The following is a 23,848-nucleotide window of genomic DNA, read 5'->3' on the forward strand; positions in this document are numbered from 1 at the left end:
TAGGTTGATATGATGGTGTCAAATGGCCTCCTGCATGACTAGTAACAAAGGTCTTGGGAATATGCTTGTGATGAAAGGAGATACTGCCAGCACAGCTAGCTCAAATTTTGTAAATAATTAAATGTCACTGGTGAATATCAAAATGATTTATACAAGATGCTTGTGTTACAAATGTATTAGAACTATATATCATGTGTATATCAAACTGATCTGTACAGATGTCTGTGTTGAAAAGGTATTTTGTAAATTGCTTGCACTTAAAATGTATCCACAGTGTGCCCTACTGGAAGAGAACAGAAATGTACATGCACTATTGTAATTCTTTAAATGCATATGTCAACAGAGGAAATTGGAGGGTTAACTTCAGTTCAGCAAACTTTAGAAAATAGCTGAAATTAAATTTCTTTATAGGACATAATAAAGAGGCTCTCAAGTTTTCAATGCAGCCACAGACACAACATCTGTACTAGGAAGCTTTCTGTATTGTCCTTGGAGTGATTTATTTGCTACTTTTAAAGCATGAAGGAATGCAATTGTTTTATGACTTCCAGCATCTGCCAAAGATCTGAGGAAAAGCCCTTGTCTGTATATTTTTACAGGTAGATGCTAAATGTTGCCAGCTTCTAGCAATAAGGGTTTTGGCCTGGGAACGCAAAGTCAGGTGGCAAGAAGTGATGTCATCCTGCAAGCTATCCCAGCAGTAATATTTGAGATATTATTTTGAGACGGCTCTTAGTGAGACAGGGCATTTTGCATTCGGTCTTGGACCTGGCAACATCTAGAAGATCCATTTACCACATCTGCCTTGCTCTATTAGTATGAATTAGTGAATGATCTGTGTAGAGATATTGAAGTTTTGAGAGTACTTGCATATTTATTTGGTGACATTGTGGGGGCCACTCCTAATAGCCTTGCTCTTGGTCAAACTACCATTTGTATTAATATTAATATTACACAGTAAGACTGGATGCCCTTTGTTAACGGCCTTAAAGTAGCTGATAAGGTGTGACTGGTGGCAGTGAAAACTACCTTATAGTCTAGGCAGAAGGGGCATAGCTAGTAAACCTGTGCCAGCCTTTCCCAGGTGTGCATGTGTGTAAAACCTCAAAGAGTGTGTGTGTTAGCTACTTGGGCAGGGACAAGGAGCACTGGTTAGACAGAGAGGGTGCTGGAGGCCTTGGCTTGGTCACTCAGCTGAGATCTCAACTCTATAGCTGTTCCAGTGGGGAGTCTTACTGAGGATCTGGAGAAAGAGGGAGAAACCAGCCCTGGGACTGACTGTGGTCTCTGTGTGCTCTTAAGGGAAATTACACTTGATGCAGAGAGCTGCTTTTGGAAACACTGTGTGTGTACTTGTCATCCTCTCAGTGAACATCCCCCACTGTTGCCAGTGGTGAGGACTGAGGCTCCTTGATTACTGTGCCAGTGGAGGGTCGTCACAATGCTTAGGGTAACAGTGGGTGGGCAACTACTCTACCGATAGTGAACCAGGTGTGTGATTGTGTTTAGTGTTACAAGGTGTGCAATCATTTGTGCTGCCAGGTATACAATCAATTGTGCTGTTAGTGGACCCAGGTCTAGAAATGAGTTTAGAGTAAAATAAAAAAAAAAAAGAAATAAAATCCTAAGCCTAAGCTACACTGAAATGTTTACTGGTAACATAGCATCAAATTTCCATATATGTATGCTGCAGACTGTTCACCCAAGCTACAATAGGATAAATCTTATCTTATCTTTCATACCTGTTCTGCATATCTACTCCTTTATAGTTTACATGCTGTAATCCTATCCTATGTGGCTAGCGCCTAATTGATACAAACACTTTATATAAATCTTGCCTGTGGCTATGTATAACTATCAGTACATCACTGTATCTGTGATGTGATAAGTAGATGCTTTTAGCCATGTTTAGATGGAGCAACAAGTAGTAAAAAATATGTGACAACCAGTCAAATTAAAATCCTAAAGTATTATACTATAGTAATCACAACTGCAGCTAGTCAAGATAATCTAGCTGAACCTGTGACTGGGAGCACCTGCCTTGTATCCTGTATGTCAGGTAGCATACCGTACTTTCCATGGCAGGATGAATTCAGTTTTCTAGTGGTATATCAATTGTAAGTGTGTTCAGAGAGAAAAGAAAGGGATTTGTATGTGCTAGGTCTAAGATAAACGTCAGAGTAATCAAGCAATTAGAACTTGTTTAGAAGTCAAAACTTCTTTATTGGAAAATAAATGGATGAGCACTTTTGCCCTTAATCGAGCTTTGTCGGATCTAATCCAGTTTACATGACATGCAGTATTTATCTGGTTTAAACTGTGTTAATACTAAATGTCATGTAAACTGGATTTAGATCTCACAAAGCTTGTTTAAGAGAGAAAGCACCCAGCTATTTGTTTCTCAATAAAGAAGTTTTGATTTCTAAACAAGTTATAATTGCTTGATTTCTCTGAAGTCTCAGATGAGCTTGTCTACAGTGCATGGCTCTTTATTCCTGATTTTTTAGGATTCTCGGCCAGCAACTTTATTGCTCACAAGTACCAGTTTTCCCTGTGGTACACACACACACATAGACACATACATGTATACATACACACATTTATATGTGTGTGTGTGTGTGTGTGTGTGTGTGTGTGTGTGTGTGTGTGTGTGTGTGTGTGTGTGTATGTGTATGTGTGTGTGTGTGTGTGTCTGTAGATATATATATATATATATATATATATATATATATATATATTTATATATATAAAATCAGTATATCTCACCTCTTCTAGGCAAATAATGCGGAAGTCTATAAATCAGCATTTTAACCTATCAAATACAGATCAGAGTTTAATTGCACAACTTCCACTTCCTAAATTAATGAATACATGCAAAGCAATTAACCATACAACTATGCTTACTAGGCCACCACTAAAAATGACAGTTATGGACGGTGTTTAATCTACTTAACAAATAGAGACAGAAACAAATCAGATGGTGGGTTCACAGGTTGCTACTAGGGATGCAGTCCAATGGACCATTAAGGTGTCTAACCCAAATTATCCATTGCCTCAAAGCACTGCCTGTTTAAATGACTTGCTCAAGGTCACACAGTAGGCAAATAAAGGTGGAAATATTTGAACCCTGTACCCTTGGCAATGGAAGCAAATGATTAAAGAATCAGAGGCTTAGTCCTCTGTGCTAACTGCCAGACTTTTAGATTTTTTTTTTCCAAAAAAAAAAGAAAAACAAAGAAAATAACAGCATTATTAAATATTAAAATGCTAAATGGTACCCCCCAGCAATGAAAGCAATTGTGATATTGTCTTCCTTACCTACTGACACCATGTTCTCATAGTTCTGTACCATCACCTCCCTGTGTAGCTTTTTTTCCTGTTTACTTAGCATCTTCCATTCCTCTCCTGAAAACTCAACAGCAACATCTTCAAACGCCTCTGGATCCTGGAAACATACAAAATGATTTATTTATTTATATTACATTTTGTGACCTGGATAATTCAACTGGGATTAAGACCTTTTTAGTGGAGGTCTGAGAAGAATAAAAAACAATCAAATTATACACAGTACATGTAATTTATAATATGATTTCACTGTACACTGAGTTGAGTCTGAAAGAATTCTAAAATAAGATAAACAGTGACCAAATATGATGCCTGAATTACGGCATCCACTGCTGATACTCTGTAAGCATAGTCCAGTTTTTCCTTTTATCCATGTAAATAACAGCTTAATGAAAACTCAGCAATTTCAGGGATGGGCTAGCAAGCAAAGTGACCAGTCATGTTCATTAACTCCTGTTAGAAATGCTATTACAATAAGATTCAAAGCAAGGGCTAACTAGTGTTCATTAAGACAGAAGCTATGATGCATGCATATAGCAAACGGCAGAACATTCAGTGCATCAAGATTTGCAGAGAATATCCATAGCCCAAGTGACATAATTGATGCTGTAATCATTTTATTAGGATCATGGTTGTGGTGGAGATGGTGGTGTAGCCTGGCAATCACTGAGTGCAAAAAAGTTTAACCAATTCTGGATAAGATGCTAGTATACTGCAGGGCAGACAGATACACAGACAAACACACCTATGAGCAATTGACAAGATCAACAATTCACTAACTTCAAGTCTTTTGGTTTTTGGGATGGAAAAAAAGCACCCAGCAAAAAACATGTGTATGACTAAAAGTCCTACTGATACCTAGAGCACACTTCAAGACATTAACGTATCTGCTTCTTTGAACATCAACAATTTTAAATATGTACATCCTCAAAGGAAAACATCCCCTTCTTTCTAGTCCAAAAGCATTAAGCACCAAGAAAAAAATGTGTGATTGTGCGTACATATGGGTGTGTGTGTGTGTGTGTGTGTGTGTGTGTGTGTGTGTGTGTGTGTGTGTGTGTGTGTGTGTGTGTGTGCAACCAACTTTTATTAACCCAATCTAATAACTTATGCAACAAGAAAGTAATCTTATCATCTACCACACTCATCTAAGTACACACCAGCTGTTTGCCTGCATTTCTTACATACAAAATATACAGCTGCTTAGTGATATGTGCCTTTAATTTGCATTTCCTTCCAACATACTTAGTTCTGCAAAGCTGTAAGCCCCACTTACAACTAATCAACATCTACAAAGTTAATTGCAAAAAAATGACATAAAAAATCAAACATCCCAAAAAGGAGTGACATGGTAATACTCATGTCCACAGAAATATTCACTTCATCAGCACGAGTATCTAGAATGTTTTTGACTGAACACCATATGTGGATTTAACTTGCTAAGTTGTCGAAGACAGGCATCTCAACCATCTAGAAGCATGCAAAAAAATACACTGCAGTACTGCAAAGCAGGCATTTACTGTAATTAAAAATCACAGAATTAGTAAAATTAAGTTATTCACTGTTTGGATAGGTTTCTCCAGTAGGATAAGAACTATTTCATTACTGATTCATTTCTACTCACTTTATTCAAAAAGTGATTTTTTTTCATGGGAGAAGGATTGATAATTTCTTCATTTAGCTATTGTTTCTAAAGCCTAATGTAGCTACTCAGAGCTTTAATAGCTGTTTTTGTATCACTCATAGTTCATTTACATTTATTACAACGGTGATTACATTAAGTACCTAATCATTACAATTTACCACTACAAAATGGCTTAGACCTAACAACTTTTTTTTTAAACAGTGCTCATAGTAAGCATCTAATCCTTAATATATACACGTTTAGTACAACTTAAGTCTAACTTCTCATTTTCAATGCCTCTGTTTGCTGCAAGTAGTCACATATTTTAAAATTATACCTCACATATGTGCCCTAAGGGAGGGTAGGGCCACAAGGCCTAATGGCTAAGGCATCTGGCTTTGGATTAGAATACTGCAACTTTGAGACCTATCATGGTTCTCAGAATGCACAACTTTTTTCTAGCAGTTAGTACAAAGAATTCAAACTGTGACCTGTTAATAGGTTGCTTGTTTAGTCAGTTTGATTTCCTCACCTTCCATTTGCTTACTGTGTGACTGGGCATGTCAGATAACTAGATAATGCCCTAAGGCAAATGGGAAATTGGAATGCGAATCTCAGTGGTCTTCTGGATCTCATGCTTAGTAACCACATATGAACATATTGATTAGCCAGTCAAGCTTTAGAAAAACAAAGCTGACTCTCTCACAGATTTGCCTCCTTTTGCCCATGTTAATAAAGGAAGTTGACATATTAGCTAACATAATTCAAACTATTTTCATGACAGTAGATAACAGCTTCAATAGCACATTTCATTTTAGTCATAGGTTCATAGATTAGTACTAGCCTAACTGCCCTTATGAACCATTTTAAGCCTAGTCAATTATCCCATGTGAGAATCAAAACCTGCACCTTGTGTCTGTAAGGCAACCACCTTAACCATTAGGCCAACCTCTCACCCTAAATGTTGTGTTACCACCATGCGATCACTGCAAAGTCTTGAACCCAGGACCCTGTGCACTGCAGTCAGAGCAACATACCACTATGCCAAATAACAAACAACTGATTCATTACCTGTAAAATATTTCTATATCTATTCCTCCACCTCAGTGTAGGTTTACCTGTATACACAGATATTTTCGCACAGAGATGACATATAAATTAACTGTAGTCCTGATTACCCCATTGGATGTCATGACTTGGATAATTTAGCATAGCTATACATACCTCAAACTATACCTCATTATTAGGAATGTTATTCATTCTGTGTCTTAAAAATTCTATATTGCACATACTTAGGTTTGATACATTCACTGAAGAATTTTTTAAACCAGTATTCATGCTAACCACACAGAAAACACAGAAGGATTCAAGGACAGCAAGGAATTCCAGTATAACTTTCATTTAATATAAAACAACCAAATACATAAGCGCTTTTGTAGCACAGCTACTTCATCAGATGTATAACAAGACACATTCATAACCTATTATATACTTAATTCAGTAAGTCACATGACTACCTACAATTACTATTCTAAAAAGTGATGGTTTCAATCTATATCCATAAGGCAAAAGAAAACCATGTATATGCATAAAAAATAAATACATATATATCAAAACACATCCAATAAAAACATTAAAAAATATATATATATATAAAATGTTATAAATAATAATTAATGTCATGTCTAATAAATTTATATGTTATTTCTTACTCAGACATCTGGCTTTAAGCCTTGGCTTGATGGGTACCCTATCATTCAGGCCATGCCCAAAGTCTCCTCTTAACCTAATTATCCATTTGGATTCCATCTGCTCTGTTAAATTATTAATGTCATCCTTCCTAATATTTTCAAAAACACGTCCTATCACAATAAACCTAAAAAAGTGGGGACTATCAGTTTTTAATATATGTTTAGAAAGGGCACTAGCAGTGCTACCTTTCTTGGCATGATAATAATGCTCTTTAATTCTCTCTGAGAGTCCTATCGGTTTTCCCTATATAGAATTTAAAACAGGTAGAGCAATATGCCAAATACACCACATGAGCAGTCTCGCATGTGGCAAAAACATTAAACTTATAAATTTATAAATTTTATTTTGATTGGGATGACTATATTCTCCACTACTGTCAATATATTGACAAAATTTACAACGTCCACAAGGCATTGTAAAGTGTTTATTTAAATCTCTCTTACTTTTCTTAGGAATACAAAGACGTTGTTTCAAAGATCTCATATTTTTATAGACAAACCTAGGTTTGTCATCTATAATATTTCTCATTACATCATCAGTAGTCAAAATTTTCCAGTGTCTTTCTATAACATCTTTATAGCGGTTAACATTACTGGAATAATACAAACATACTTTCAGTTTATTATCTCGATTACTTTCACAACTGTTGGTATTCCTTGTATACTTCTTACCATAATAAGGTTTGGCTCTACTATTCCTTAATTCTGTAACTGTCCTAATACTTTCACAAACATCATTCTCAGCATAACCTCTGGCAACAAATGCTTTCTCTAATTGTTGACTTTGTTGTACAAATTCTTCATTTTTAACACTGAGTCTTGAAGCCCTAAAGACTTGACTGTTAACAACACTCTTAAATATATGAACAGGATGCATGCTGTCTCTATGTAACAGCTGATTACTGTGACATGGTTTCCTGTATAATTTCATATTTATATTACTTCCTGCATCTAATATAACACTTACATCCAGAAAATCCACTGACTGACTGACTGGAAGTTGTAGAAGTAAACTTCAAATAAGAAGTAGTTCCATTGATGTACTCTATGAATACATTATAAGAATCTCTGGTGCCTCTCCAAAGTAAAAAAAACAGAGGGACAAGTTTGGAATCTTTCCTCTCATGTTTTGACTGATGAGATTTCTGTTCTGTCGAAAGTTTTGCAATTTATACCTACACAAAAGTTAGACTTTACTGAAGTTGTTTTCGATTTTAAACTGTTTATTAGGAATTTGTTATTGAAATTGAATTTTAAGGATAATGAATGTTTTAATAGAAATGTTTGTGAATTTAGGAAACCGAGCACATATTTACCTAATGCAAATTCATTTGTAACTGCTTTTGAGAAGCTATGTTTAGAATATTTCTATAAATTGTATCAACGTAACATGGATAAAAATACTAACAAGCAGAATGTAAACTATAATTTAACTAAAAATGAGTATATGGCATTGAGACATTTACAGGGTGATAGTAATATAATTATTCGACCAGCTGATAAAGGAGGTCCTATTGTTTTATTCAATACGGTCAGGTATAATAATGATATGATTGAATTGTTATCTGACAATCATTTTTATTTGAAAATATCATGTAGGAAGGCTGAGTTGATGATAGTTAATGTACATAATACTATTAGGAATTTATTATATACTAGAATAATTGACAGTAATTTATTTTATTATTTTACTGTGTTGAACCCATTAATACCCATCATTCAAGGCCTGTCCAAGGTGCATAAGGATATGTTGCATCCTCCACTGCGTCCTATAGTTGCAGGGAGAAACTGGTATACAGAACCAGTCTCCATATATATTGAGAAGAAGCTTAGACCCATATTGAACAAAATCTCACATGGGTTAAGAGATACTCAACACTTTTTAAGTGATTTATTTTTATGTGTTGAGACCTTGTCCACTACTGATAATTTAATATTGGCAACACTGGATATTTCATCACTTTTTACGGTGATTCCTAATGATGGCCTGTAGAAACTGAAATGTTTTTTACAGAGATGCAGTGAGTTCACTGTTAGAGGTAGAATTGCTTACTATCCTTCTAGAATGTGTCTTGCAGAATTATTTGTTTGTGTTCAGTGATTGCATCTATTGGAAGAAGCATGATGTAGCTATGGGCACACCTTGTGCCAACAGCTATGCCAATGCTGTATTAGTAATATGGGAGCATGAACATATTTTTGATGGGCCTTTCAGTTCACAAGTAGTTTTTTATCGACGCTTTGTGGACGATATTTTTTTACTTTGGAGAGGCACCATAGATTCTTATAATGTATTCATAGAGTACATCAATGGAACTACTTCTTATTTGAAGTTTACTTCTACAACTTCCAGTCAGTCAGTGGATTTTCTGGATGTAAGCGTTATATTAGATGCAGGAAGTAATATAAATATGAAATTATACAGGAAACCATGTCACAGTAATCAGCTGTTACATAGTGACAGTATGCAGCCTGTTCATATATTTAAGAGTGTTGTTAACGGTCAAGTCTTTAGGGCTTCAAGACTCAATGTTAAAAATGAAAATTTTGTACAACAAAGTCAATAATTAGAGAAAGCATTTGTTGCCAGAGGTTATGCTGAGAATGATGTTTGTGAAAGTATTAGGACAGTTACAAAATTAAGGAATAGTAGAGCCAAACCTTATTATGGTAGGAAGTATACAAGGAATACCAACAGTTGTGAAAGTAATCGAGATAATACACTGAAAGTATGTTTGTATTATTCCAGTGATGTTAACTGCTATAAAGATGTTGTAGAAAGACACTGGAAAATTCTGACTACTTAAGATGTAATGAGAAATATTATAGATGACAAACCTAGGTTTGTCTATAAAAATATGAGATCTTTGAAACAACATCTTTGTATTCGTAAGAGAAGTAAGAGAGATTCAAATAAACACTGTACAATGCCCTGTGGACGTTGTAAATTTTGTCAATACATTGACAGTAGTGGAGAATATAGTCATCCCGATCAAAAAAAGAAGTTATGTCTTACCATAATGTTCCATCTGTATTGTTGATCCTCGTCTGGTCATTACGTATGGGTATCGGTTCTGACCTCGGAACAGAGCCGGCCATTTTCCAAGCTCGTGTCAGCTACAAACTCTCAAGCTGAACTCTTACCCATAATCCCCCTTTCCCTGTTACCTCAGATTGAGGTTGCAACTCAAAAGAAGGTAGAGGCTACCTCTGGTCAAATGACCTAAGAGAACCGGATGGTGAAATCCACTAGAAGCCACAGGAGGGGGAAGGAGGGAGGGTCGTAATGACTGAACAAGGATCAACAATACAGATGGAACGTTATGGTAAGACATAACTTCATCTGATATTGTTAATCCTCTTTCATTCCTTACATATGGGACAGAGTCCCCAGCTATCTCTATTCCTGGGAGGCTCTCATGGAAGGACATTCCTGAGTACCATAACCAAAAGATGCTCTTCCCCTGGAGGCCAAATCCAATTTGTAATGATTGATGGACATTTGAGGCGTAGCCCAAGTTGCAGCTGTACAGATGTCATGTAAAGAAGCTCTGGCATGGAAGGCAGCAGAAGTTGTCACCGACCTTGTCGAATGAGCCTTCATGGTAGTAGGCAACGGAATATTACGTTGTGTATAAATGAAGGTCACACAGTCTTTCAACCATCTAGCTAATGTGACCTTAGCAACAGCAGATCCTAATCTAGGTCCAGAATAGGCCAAAAATAACTGGTCAGATTTACAACAGGACCTAGTCCTGTTTAAGTAAAAATGGATTTGCCTTTGAATATCTAGGGTATGTAGGCAATACTCTCCTCTGTTTGAATGATTGGGAAAGAAAACTGGCAATTCAATGGTTTGATTAATGGACATTTCAGAGATCACTTTTGGCAGAAATGAAGGCTTAGTTCTCAAAGACACTCTATCTCTATGAAAAATCAAGTATGGACTCTTGATGCATAAAGCTTGAAGCTCAGAGATATGTCTGGCAGAAGTAATGGCAACCAAAAACAAGGTTTTCCATGACAAATATTTGAGGTCACAAGAAGAAGCTGGTTCAAAGGGTGGCATTGTCAGAGCTTGTAGAACTAATGACAGATCCCATGGTTGAATAGGTTCTCTAAAAGGTGGCTTCAGATGATTTACACCTTTTATGAAGGTCTTGCACAATTTGTGTGACATAAGAGAGGAGTCTTGGACACCCTCATGGAAATTAGATATGGCAGCAAATGAACTCTAATGGTAGAGGCCGATAGACCCGATTGAAAAAGGTCGGCCAGATACTCGAGTATTATCGACTCTGGTGCTGAGAAGGGATCTACTTGTTTTTCTTTCAGCCAACAGGTAAATCTTTTCCACTTGCTAAGATAAGTAATTCTAGTGGAAGACTTATGAGATGCAATGAGAATGTCACGTACTGGTAAAGAAAGATCATTCTGCATGGCAAACAAGGGAATTGGAGTAGCCAAGCTGTGAGCTTCAGGCTGTCCAAGTTGGGATGAATCAGTTTCTGCAGATGTGAGATCAACTCCGGGTTTGGATGGAGAATCAATGGACGATCTAGTAGGTGAGGCCAAAGGAAGGGGAACCAAATCTAACGAGGCCAATATGGTGCTATGAGGATCACCTTGCTCTTCAACCAACGGGCTTTCTTCAGAAACTGGGGAATGATGGGAAAAGGTGGGAATGCATAAAGAAGACCCGAGGGCCAATCGTGGACTAGAGCATCCCTGGGTGGGTGAAGTAGTTGCTGCATTTGTAGCTGGTCAGGAATGCAAAGAGGTCGCAGCAAGGACGGCCCCAGCGGTGGAAGATCTCCGCCGCTATCCAGGGATTCAGGGACCACTCATGAGGTTGTAGAATGTGCCTGCTGAGTCTGTCTGCTATCACGTTGGAACTCCTGGGAATGTGCATTGCTAGAAGAAAACGGTTGGTAGCCATTGCCCATTGCCATATCCTCATGGCCTCTCGATAAAGGGGGTAAGATTTTGTTCCACCTTGCTTGTTGATGTACCAGACGACCGCCATGTTGTCTGATTGAATCACAATTTTCCCAGACGGCAGCAGGGGATGGAATGCTTGCAATGCCAGAAGCACCGCCCTCAACTCTAGAACATTTATATGCAGTTGGGCCTCCAATTCGGACCAAGTGCCTTGGACCGTCTGTCCCTGACATAGCCCCACCCACCCCACCAGGGAGGCATCCATGATCACTGTAGCCTTGGATTGCTGGGGGGAGAAGGGGTGAGACCATTGTGACGGACTGTGTGTCATCCACCAATTTAAATCCTGTTTGCACCTGTGGGTTACTCAAATCTTAGCTGAAAGAGGATGCTGAAAAGGATACCATTGGGTGAGCAGTAGCCATTGTTGAAGCCTCATATGAAACCTGGCCAGGGGGACAATGGTGATGGAGGCTGCCGTGGAACCCAACAGCTGTAGGACACAGTGAGCTGTGGATTTCTCCCTTGAAAGGATTGGGATCAGTTGTTGCTTTATCCTTAGAATTCTAGCTCTGGAATGGCAGCTCTGCAGCTCTTTGTATCCAAGATAACCCCTATGAATTCTGTGGACTGAGATGGGGTGAGATTGGATTTCTGCCAGTTTATGATGATGCCTAGCCTTTGTGCAGGGAGGAGAGAATATGCAAGGGCTTCTTCCAATAGATATCTGGTGGGGGCGGAAATGAGCCAGTCATCTAGGTATGGAAACACCTGGAATCCTTGTAGTCGCAAGTGAGCTGTGATGACTGCCATGCACTTTGTGAGCACTCTGGGAACTGTAGAGAGTTCGAAGGGCAGTACTCTGAACTGGTAGTGACTGCTCCCGCACGGAAGCACAGAAATCTTCTTGATGGCCTGTCCACTTTTATATGGTAGTACGCATCTTGAAGATCTATCGAGCACATCCAATCATCGTTTTCCAAAAGCAGGAGGATAGACTGTATTGTGACCATCCGGAATTTTTGTACTCTCACAAACTTGTTCAGTACACTGAGATCCAAAATTGGTCTACAGTCCCCGGTTTTCTTTGGCACCAAAAATAGTCTTGAGTAGAATCCGGATCCTATCTGGTCTGGAGGGACTATTTGGATGACTCTTTTTCTTAGCAGCTTTTCTATCTCTAGTGCTGCTTCTTCCCTTTGACTGGGTGGAACCACCTCCAGAGGAAAGGAGTTGGGCCGCTCTTCAGGAGCGCGAGTCCCTGGAACGTGTGTCACGGAAAGGACCCTGAGATTTCTTAAACCATATCTTCCCACTCTTTTGGTTTTTGGAGAAAGCACGTTGAGGGGAAGAATAACAGACACCTACGGCAGAAAGGGTCTTACCGTCCTGTTCACATCTGGCCAGTGTGCTTTTAACTTTGGGTCCAAACAACGAAGAGGCCTCAATGGGAGCATTAAGAAAGGAAGCCTTAAAGGGTTCCGTGAAATTGACAAGCACATACAGGCTTGTCGTCTCAAGACCACAGCTGAACCCGCCGCTCTAGCTGCTCCTTCTGATGCATCGGATATCAGTCGCATAGAGGAGTTAGATATTGACTCAATGGTGGCCAGCTGAGAGGCTACTTTGTCACTTACCTCATCAAACACGGCACCAGCCAAGGTTTCAGAGTGCTCGGAAATCACATACCTTTGAAGCCTCGTAAAGTGTGCCATATAATTCAGAGACCTGATAGTAAAGGTCGCTGATGCAAAGGTGCACTTCCCTAACCTGTCCAGGGCCCGGGACTCTTTGTTAGGCGGATGGACAGTCTGGCTTTCTTCTTCCGCCAGATCCTTTTTTGTTGTGGCCGCCACCACCACAGCATCCACAGGAAGACCTTTAGACCAATGAGGATCCTTAGCAGGAGGGGACAAAATCTTATCTGGCCTCTGGGGAATAACCTTGATGGTGTCAGGAGCCTTCCACGCACACTGCACAATGAGACAGACAAGTTCATTGGCAGGTGGAGTAACCCAGGAGGTAGGGGGTCGGGCGTGAAAGGCCTGCAGAAACACAGACTCCTCAGAGGTCTGATTAGAGGGCTGCCAGTCACCTCTCTGTTTAAGGATTAGGAGGATATCACCAAAGGATACCTCAGAGGGTGACTAAGGGGATCTTTCCCCCTCATCAAAGTCTGTGTCTTCAGTGAGGGACTCCTCTGTGGAGTCCATGTACTTCCTCTTACACAAACTTTTCCGGTGGACTTCCTCAGAGGGAGAAGCTGGGGAAGACAGTGGAAAAGGGGTTTCCTGTGGGAATATGTCCTGAAGCCCTTGCACCCGGTATCTGCTAGGTGCGACTTGTGAAAACAGTGCACCAGTGGAGGCAGGGGGATAGACAGCACAGTATCGCCAGCAGGAACCAGAGCCTTCTCCATCAGTTGAAAGGCTGGTCCACCTGAAGAGGGGTGAGTGTCCAGGTCAGGGGTCACCCCTCCCTTAAGTGGCTCAGCCTGCTGACTCGGAGTCCCTGGATGGCTGTGGAACAGCAAATCATGCATGTCACAACTGTCAACCTGGGTCATAACAAAACTCTCCTGCCATGAAGGCAACTGTGGTTCCTTAGTGAGATCCATAAAGGGAACTGCAGAAGGGGAAGACTGTGCTACATCCATGGACTTCAAAGGCAATGAAGGAGGAGAATAAGAAGGGGTCTTTGGAGATGGGTGATCACCTCCCAAGGAAGGATAGGTCCGGGGGGATGGAATACCTCTGGCCAGAAGCACTTGATCCACAAGACGCAACACGTCATGTTCAGAAAGGCTTCTAGTGGACCTCACGGAGACTGAGGGAGAAACAGGTCTGTCCACAGAAGAGACAAGCTCGGTGCCCACCTCACCAGTCTGCACCGAGAACAACTGTGCCGAGAGAGACTGGACTATGGGTGTCTGCACCGAGGAAATCATTGGTGCTGAGGTCACGGTCTGCACTGACACAAGGATTGGTGCCGAAGTGGTTGCCGGTACTGAAGCTGGAACCGACAAAATTGGAGCCAATAAATGTGGCATCGGTTCCGAGTAAGATGTCGGAGCTGACGTGGTCAAGGACTGCGCCGACTGAACAGTCGGTGCCGATGTAGTAGTCGTAATAGTCTGAACCGAGGAGCCTCTCGGTACTGATATAGTAAAGGCTACAGGAGAAGACAGAGCCGAGATCACTGATGGTGCCGAAGGCCTTGGTGCCGAAGGCCTAGGCACCGAAAGCACTGGGGCTGACTGAGTGAGCTCTGAAGCAGAAACTTTAGCCTTTTTCGGTCTTGGTTGGCGGGAGTCCCCAACCAGGGATGAAGGCAAAGACTTGGCCTTAGTAGGATCATCCAAAATTTTCTTATGGGCTCTAGGAGGGGTTGAAGCCTCCAACCCAGAAATAGCCTCTTAAAAAGGAGATTTGAGAAGTCCCTTCAGCAACAACTTATTTTTCCTTTCCAACAAGGTTCTGTTAGAAAAATGTTTACAAATAGTACAGGGCGGGTCAACAGATAAGTGGGACACACCCAAACAATAAACGCACAAAGAGTGTACATCTGATGTAGGTAATCTGTGTCCACAATCAGAACACCTTTTAAATCCCAGACTACCTTTCTTATCTGCCATGATAGAAAAAGGAGACAGTAGAAAGGGTACCAGCAATGGTACAAAAGAATACCCGAAGGTATGAAGAAAAGGAAGAGATTACCAACGATGGTAAGGGAGAAATACCTCGCGGTAAAAGGTGAGAGTAAAGAGAAGAAAACTCAAGAAAATATGGTCGCTAAATGCGATAGGGTAAGAGACAACAAAATAGAAACTTTTCTGACAGAAAAAGTTATATATATGACTAGTTTGACAACAAATATCTATACTTCGCTCAAGAGAAGCAGCTTGTCATGACCGAATGGCAATACGGCAAATGAAATCTGTGGTAAAAGGGACAGGGGGATTATGGGTAAGAGTTTAGCTCGATAGTTTGTAGCTGATACGAGCTTGGAAAATGGCCGGCTCAGTTCCGAGGTCGGTACCGATACCCATATGTAAGGAATGAACGAGGATTAACAATATCAGATTAAAATTTATAAGTTTAATGTTTTTGCCACATGTGAGACTGCTCATGTGGTGTACTTAGCATATTGCCCTACCTGTTGTAAATTCTATATAGGGAAAACTGATAGGACTCTTAAAGAGAGAATCAAAGAGCATTATTATCATGCTAAGAAAGGTAACACTGATAGTGCCCTTTCTAAACATATATTAAGAACTGATAGTTCCCACTTCTTTAGGTTTATGGTGATAGGACATGTTTTTGAAAATATTAGGAAAGGTGACATTAATAATTTAACAGAGCAGATGGAATCCAAATGGATAATTAGGTTAAGAGGAGACTTTGGGCATGGCCTGAATGATAGGGTACCCATCAAGCCAAGGCTTAAAGCCAGATGTCTGAGTAAGAAATAACATATAAATTTATTAGACATGACATTAATTATTATTTATAACAATAAATATATAAATGTATTTTTTCGAATGTTTTTATTGGATGTGTTTTGTTATATATGTGTTTATTTATCATGCATATACGTTTTTTTGCCTTATGGATACAGATGGAAACCATCATTTTTTAGAAGTAGGTTGTTCAGATGTAATATACCTTTTAATAGCAATTGTATGTAGTCTTGTGACTTACTGAATTAAGTATATAATAGGTTATGAATGTGTCTTGTTATACATCTGATAATGTAGCTGTGCTATGAAAGCGCTTATATGTTTGGTTGTTTTATATTAAATAAAAGTTATATTGGAATTCCTTGCTTCCTTGGATCCTTCTGTGTTTTCTTTGTGGTATACATTTTGAGTTTTACTGGATTCGAATGCTGGCTGGGGTCTGTGGTTTGTGTCTTCACTAATATTCATGCTAAGTATTACTGAATAATACTGAATCATACCAGTTCATCCAAAGGACTTGTTTAAGTACATAGAAACAGTTATCAAACGTTCCACATTTTGCCATTTCCTCCACATTGTGAGATGAAGTTTTCCAAACGTTGGAGATGGAAGTTTGCAACCATGTACCTGTAGGTTGAAACTCTCACACACACACACACACACACACACACACACACACACACACACACACACACACACACACACGCACACACACACACACACACACACACACACACACACACACACACACACATACACACATACACACATACACACACACACACACTGGATATAAAAAGTGTACATACCCCTGTTAAAATGCCAGGTTTTTGTGATATAAAAAATAAGACCAGAATAAATCATTTCACAACTTTTCCCACCTTCAGTGCGACCTATAACCTGTACAATTCAAATGAAAAACAAACAAATCTGTTAGGGGAAATTTTTAAAAAATAAAAAACCTACAATAAGCTGGTTGCATAAGTGTGCACACCCTTAAACTAATACTTTGTTGAAGCACCTTTTGACCTTTTGCAAAAAAAGCATTTGGATAGAAATGAAAATGTTCACTAGCTAAAATCTGGCTTTGTTCTTGCTCAAAACCAGGATAAACTATATACCTAAATGTGAACAAGTACCTTTTTATTCCTTACACCTCCATACTCTTACTGCTTCACTTACTTCCATACTGCTATCTGATTCTCTTTCGTGTCTTTCTCTCTAAATACACCATAAGCCTATTTTTCCCTCACTTCATATTCCAATTCCTATTTGTATTACACTAACTTACCTTTAATTTCGTTACAAACTGTATAAACTTTCTCTGAATATTAAATGATTGTCATATACTTTGTATCAATTCTTAACCAATGTTTTTATATTATGTCTAACTTGCTATAATTATTTAAACTGCAGATGTTTTTGTTTTATTTTTGAAGATTGTAAAATTATTGTTCTTAAATGTTTTCTATTAACTTGGATCTTTTCTCACCAGGCCTCCACTGAAAATGGGCTTGTTAATCAAATGTCAATAAATACATAAATAAGAATATAAGAATTTGTCAAAGAATCTTTAGTAGAGTATCAGAGACAAAAGAAAATGTGAATAATAATACTGACTGTAAGAATGGCTCCGATAGTGGCAGAATAGAAAACAAAAGACAATAATGCTAGACTTGTTGTAGTAAAGGGTTACTGGCAGGTTCGGAGGATTACACTGACATGTATTTATATTCCACTTAAAACTCCTGTTATGGAGCTTAAGAAACTTTCGGGAGAAATAATATGCTTTCACTACAGAATATTATTTATGAGTGGGGACTATAATCTGATGTGCCATAATGAGGATGTATCAGGTGGACACGGAAGGAAGTATAAAAAAAAAAAAAAGAGGGTGGATTTCTGAAAAAAATATATGAGAATATTTGGTATGAACTATGTGAATTTAGGAGCATACAATTCTCCAAGGTACAACAACTGGACGGAAATTATATTTCACATGAGCATATGCATTTAATTGATTGCTTTGACACACATCCAATAACTATTTCAGATCATGCACCAATAATCCTAAGGTAAAGGTAATAAAGCAAAATGAAACACTGATGCTTTCCCACAAGTTTGTTAAAAAAGAGAAAACTTTAAGAAGTGGGTAGTGGAAATGATTCAATATGATTAGAGAAGACATAAATATCACCAGAAGGGATACTAGTCAGTGGGATAAAATACAAATAATGTCTTAAAACAGAGTAGAACATAAGAGATAAAGATACATGGAAAATAAGTAATGCACAGTATTCAGACAGGTGGATAAAGGTTAAAATACTGCAGCACAGCATAAGAGGACTCTCACAGAACAAGAGCAGCAAATGCAGAGTGCTAAAGGGAAAATAATGGAATATCTGGATAATATGCATGAGTTTAGAAAGGTTGCTGCTGAGCAACTATTTTTGAGAACTCCAGAGCACAAAAAATTTTAGCACAATGACTTAGGAGAAAGTAAAAAGGGTTGTCACCAAACTTTTAGGAAGCTTCTGGTAAGAAAACTAACCAGAGATTGTATAGCGGTATTACAGATATTTCAGAAATTTTATGAAAATTCATATAAAGCTGAGGAATGTGGAAACCAACAAAAGGCAAAAAATGGAAATATTTACGGAAGACTAACTCATACCAAGGTTAAAGGAAGAAAAGCTCAACAATTAATCGTTAAGAAAGGAAGAGATGATATAAAAACATTGCGATATAATCTATTATTAGGGACATCTCCTGGAAAGAGAGAGTTTTCTTGTGAAATTTAAATGGGGGTGGGGGGGGGGTCCAGCATCTTGGAAAAAGTTGTGATGACTGTATTACCCAAAGAAGATAAACAGACCTTTCAGACCCAGCTTTATAGTCATATAAACCTACTTCAATTTCAAACCAAGAATATAAAAAGTGTTTATTTCTATACTCGATAAGAGAATAGCAGAGAGAGAGAAGGCAAACATTTGACAACATTAACTAAACAGTGATGATCCAGAGGGAAACAGAGTATAAGGAAATACTGTAAGTGCTCATGGGTCTTGATGCAGAGAAAGCATTTGATAGAGTCAACTGGGATTTTATGAGTATTGCGATGGTAGCATTTATTTTATTTTATTTATTTATTTTTGTTTACTGGGAAATTCCAGCTGGACACAGGTCTTTTTTCAGCGGAGGCCCAGGGAGAAAAGCTCCACATAGCAGTCAGAAAGTAATAGCACAAGAGCAGTGAGATTACAATAATGAAGTAGCAGCATACAACATACAGACAATTATTTACATTAGTTAAGTATACAATATAAAGAACTAATGTAGGAGTTACATAGAAATAGTGGATTTAGCAATGTTACTATCAGTAGATTCTGTACCAGACAAGTAGGACTACAATCATGTAAACTATGTTGAGGAGAAGAATTCGAGCAGGTGATAGTTGGGGGTTTAGTGGGGTTTGGAACAAGGACATAGCCAGTGCATTTTTAGGTAAGATTTAAGTGTGGTCTTGAATTGACAGCTAGAAGGTAGCATGGTTATTGGGGGGGGTTGTTCCAGAGTCTGGATATGGTGCAAGAGAATAGAGCATCACCTGCTGAGTTTTTTGGTTTTGATGATAAGAAGTAGATTTTTGCTGCTGGAATGTAGCAGTCTAGTTGAGCTGTAGGGTTGGAGGAGGTTTTGAAGGGATAGGATTTTAAGAGGATGGATTACTAGTTTGTGGGCAAGTGAGAGTTGATTCAGGTGAAGAAGTTGAAGGAATTCAAGCCAGTCAAGTTCCCTAAGGGAGGTGCAGTGGTGGCTGCGATATGTTGCTCCAGTGACAAATTTTACAGTTTTATTGTAGCAAGCTTCAAGTTGTTTAGGTCCGTCAGCCTAATGTTAGTAAGTATAGGAGAAGTGTAGAATAAGTTGGAGATTAGTTGGGAATTTGCAACAGAAATTCTGGTAGTCTTGGTGAGGTACTGTTTGTTTCTGTACAGAGTGCCTAGCTTTCTGTGTACTTTTTATGGTAAGAGATATGTGGGTGTCAAATCTGAGATTGTTGTCAATCTCCACACTGAGTAGTTTGGTGTGATCTACTTTGCAGATGACTGTATTATCTTTGGTTAGAATACTAAATTGGGGAAATTGGACAGGTTTGAAGGGTTGGAAGATAATGAGTTTAGTTTTGCTGGGATTGAGAAGCAGTTGAACAATGGATAGCCAGCTTTAAACAGATGAGAATGATTCATGTGTGATCTTTTGGAGTTCTGGTATAGTTGAGGCAGAGCAGAGGAGAGTGGAGTTATCTGTGATCTGCGTACTGTATGAGAGTAGCATGCATAGTGGCACTATGTAAGTTATTGATGACAAGGGAGAAGAGTAGGGGGCCAAGGATGGAGCCTTGGGGTACACCAAGTGTAACAGGAAGTCGAGGGGATAGGTTGTTTTTCCAAACAACTAATTGTTGGCATCCAGTTAGATAGCTGTGGAACCAATCAGTGGCTGCTTGGGTAAAGGATAGGTTACAGAGATCAGAAGTTTGTGTGAGATCATGTCAAAAGCCTTTGATAGATCCAGAAATACAGCAGTGGAGAACATGCCATTGTTTTTATGATGAAGGATAGTGTTTGTGAAAGAGAGTAGTGCAGTAGTTGTGCTGTGGTATGGTCTGAAGCAATGCTGGGTGCTGGAGAGGAGGTTATTAGCTACGAGACAGTTTAAGACTTGAGAGTTTAATCATTTTTTGAGTATCTTGGAAAGAGAAGAGTGGATGGCGATGGGACGATAATTGGAGCGTTCAGTGGAGGAGCCACCTTTATGAAGGGGAACGACGTGTGATATTTTCCATAGAGTGGGCACATAGCTTTCTGATATGGAACGATTAATCAAGATGGAAACTAGATATGCTACGGCTTCAGCTGCTATTTTTAAGTATTCTGCGGGGAGATTGTCAGCTGCTAGTTTTTTGGGCTTAAGTTTTGTCAGAAGTCTCTTGATATAGGAGGTGGGTACTGAGGTGAAGGAAAAAGCGGGGGGTAGTGTATTCATTTTGGGTTTGGGTGGGGGGAGGGCTGTCCTGTTTGGCTAAGGTTAGGATGGTTTCATTGAAGTGTTTACTGAATGAGTCAGCAATACTGTTAGAAGAGGGGGGTATGGTAGGAGGAGGGGGGGTGTCTACTTTTCCTGGGTGGAGGATGGAGTTTATTGTGGACCAGAACTGCTGGGGGTTGTGGTGGGAGGAGTTTAGAGTGGACTGACAGTAAAGGGTTTTATCAATTTTTATTTGCTTGTTGGCCTTACTGCGCAGCTCGAGGAAGGATTAACTAGAGGAGGGTTTTTTTGTTTTGTCACCAGTGCTCCCAAGCCTTATCTCTTTGTTTCATTAGTACCTTGGTGCTTTATTTTTTGTATCCAGGGGGAGATTTGGGTCCTGGCTCTAGCATTTCTTATGGAGGCATGGGAGTTTAGGAAGGTGCTATTGAAGAAATGGATGGCTTTGTCTAGGGTCTATATTATAACACCAAAGATGCATTTAAATGAACGCCTCCTTGTTGACACGCAAAGACCGATCGCACTAAAGCGCAAATGGTCAAAACAGCAAATTCTTTCCCTGGGAAAGAATTTGTTTACTCAAACACACACACACACACACACACACACACACACACACACACACACACACACACACACACACACACACACACACACACATGCACTTACAAACATAACTATGTGGGGGGAATCTGCTCCCCACACCCCCCTAAATAAATATACCAACTCCAAGATTGCACAACAGTGGAGAAAAAGGCAACACTTGTAGTTGACCAACTACACCTTTGCCCTGTAAAGTATTCATCAAATCGCTTAAATGCATTTCGATGAATACGTGTCACTCATGTGGTGTTCAATATTACAATGTTTTGACGTTGTAATATAGACCCCTACATCTAGACTGAGGTATTTTAGTGGAGCCCAGTTACATTTTTGGAGGGATGAGATATAGGTGTGAGGGTTGACGTTTGTCTTGTTACGGATTAGTCTATGGATGATGGGCTTAGCACTGGATAAGTTGTGTCTAACGAGGAATGTTGGGGACTAGTCACTAGAGCCAGGTAGACAGCCAGCTATGTAGGAGTGGGGATTTTTGTTGACTAGTATCCAGTCAAGGATTGTATGATTGTTAGGATTTTTATTTATATGGGTAGGTGATTGTATTAGTTGAGAGAAACCATGTAGGTTTATGTGGTGGACTGTGTGATTGTTACTACAAGATAGCCAGTTTATTCTAAAGTCACTGAAGATTATAGTTTTATGGGGTAGAGAGTGGTTAGCCCAGTTGAGAAGATTTTCTAGGGGAGGTATGTTTTGACCAGGTGGGAAGTAGCAGTCGAGGATGTTGATTGTTTTATTTGGATTTAATGTGAGATTGGCATAAAAGATTTCTTCGTTTGAAATCTGGGGGGCAGATTTATTGAGAATTTGGATGTTGAGGTGGTGTTTAAACATTAGTGCAACTCCACCTCCTTTCTTGGATAGTCTGTCAACATGGAGGATGTTGTAACCAGTAGGGAGTATTTCTTCATTTTTGATGTGTGGTTTGAGTCAGGTCTCAGTGAGGATGAGAACATCAGGGGAGTATAAGGTTATGTTGGCATGTAGGTCCTGGGTTTAGACACATGACTAGGCGGTCAGATGACTTTTTGTTAGAGATTAGTAGTGAGATTGGGCAGTTTTTTGGGGTAGAGTAGGGGGGATGGTGATGGTGGGACCAGGGTTTGGGTGGATATCTCCACTGATGGCAAATTTTAAGAGGGTAATGAGCATTAGTTTTATAAAGCTAGTAAATAATCTGTCATACTTTAAGGATTTTTTTTATTTAAAAGTTGTACGTATCTAATAGTTGGGTGGATGTATTGGGATAGAGAGTTTTTGGTGGGGAAAATGTAGTTAGTGAATGGGTGTTGGAAGGGGGTTGGAGTGAGGGTGCAGTGATGGTGGTTGGGTGTGACTATTGTGGAGTTTTGTTAGGATGTGAGGTGTGCAAGAAGAGTGCAGGTAAGGAGAGTACTAATCTTAGGTAGTAGCATGGTTGTCAGGTGAAAAGTGTGTAAAGAAGTAGGCGGGTCTTCTGTAATGAAGGAAGGAAGCTGTAACTGTTACCTGATTGGTTTATGTTTAATGGTGTGGCTATGGCTAAGAATAAATGTAGACTTAGCAGAGGTGAGTGAGATTTGGGGGCAGGGTGGGGCACGAAGTGAGACCGTGCATAGCACGGGCAAACGGAGCAAGGCCTAAACCCCAAACTAAGGTTCAGCAAGGTAAGTAAATATATAGCTAGAGATATCTCAAATCTTACTTTATTTATTTTGTTTTTTATTTTAGCAGGGATTTCTGGCAAGGAAAGATTTTGAGAGTGGAGGGAGGGGATTTAAGAAGAGGGAATTAGGTTAAAACAGTACTGGCCTGATTGAGTGCACACTACCTTAGTTGGCAGTATAGCAAAAGAAATTACACATACACTTATTTTCTTTTTTTCTTTCTTTTTTTTTTTGTTGGTAGTTCAGAACCGGGAGCCTGTAGTAGTAATTGTCCGCACATCTAATAGGGGCGGGAGGGGGGTCAGTAAGTCAGCCAGTTGTAGAGGGAAACCTGCTAGGGAGAGAAAAGTGTAAAGAAGTTATAGGAGTAGTGTTTCACTTATCTATGCAATCAAAAATACGGGCAAAC

General features: G+C 39.3%; 1 protein-coding gene across 1 annotated transcript in view; it reads right to left on the reverse strand.

The window, feature by feature from the left end:
- LOC122808871 (zinc finger protein OZF-like) overlaps positions 1–23,848 on the reverse strand; it is a 137,114-nt gene that overhangs the window by 46,672 nt on the left and 66,594 nt on the right. Inside the window, exon 2 of the mRNA XM_044079975.1 lies at positions 3,319–3,445. Within this exon, the coding sequence (XP_043935910.1) occupies positions 3,319–3,445 (127 nt within the window). The remainder of the gene's footprint in view (positions 1–3,318; positions 3,446–23,848) is intronic.

This window comes from Protopterus annectens, chromosome 1.part1, assembly GCF_019279795.1.
Source record: "Protopterus annectens isolate FY-2018-M chromosome 1.part1, PAN1.0, whole genome shotgun sequence".
Lineage (NCBI taxonomy): Eukaryota > Metazoa > Chordata > Ceratodontiformes > Protopteridae > Protopterus > Protopterus annectens.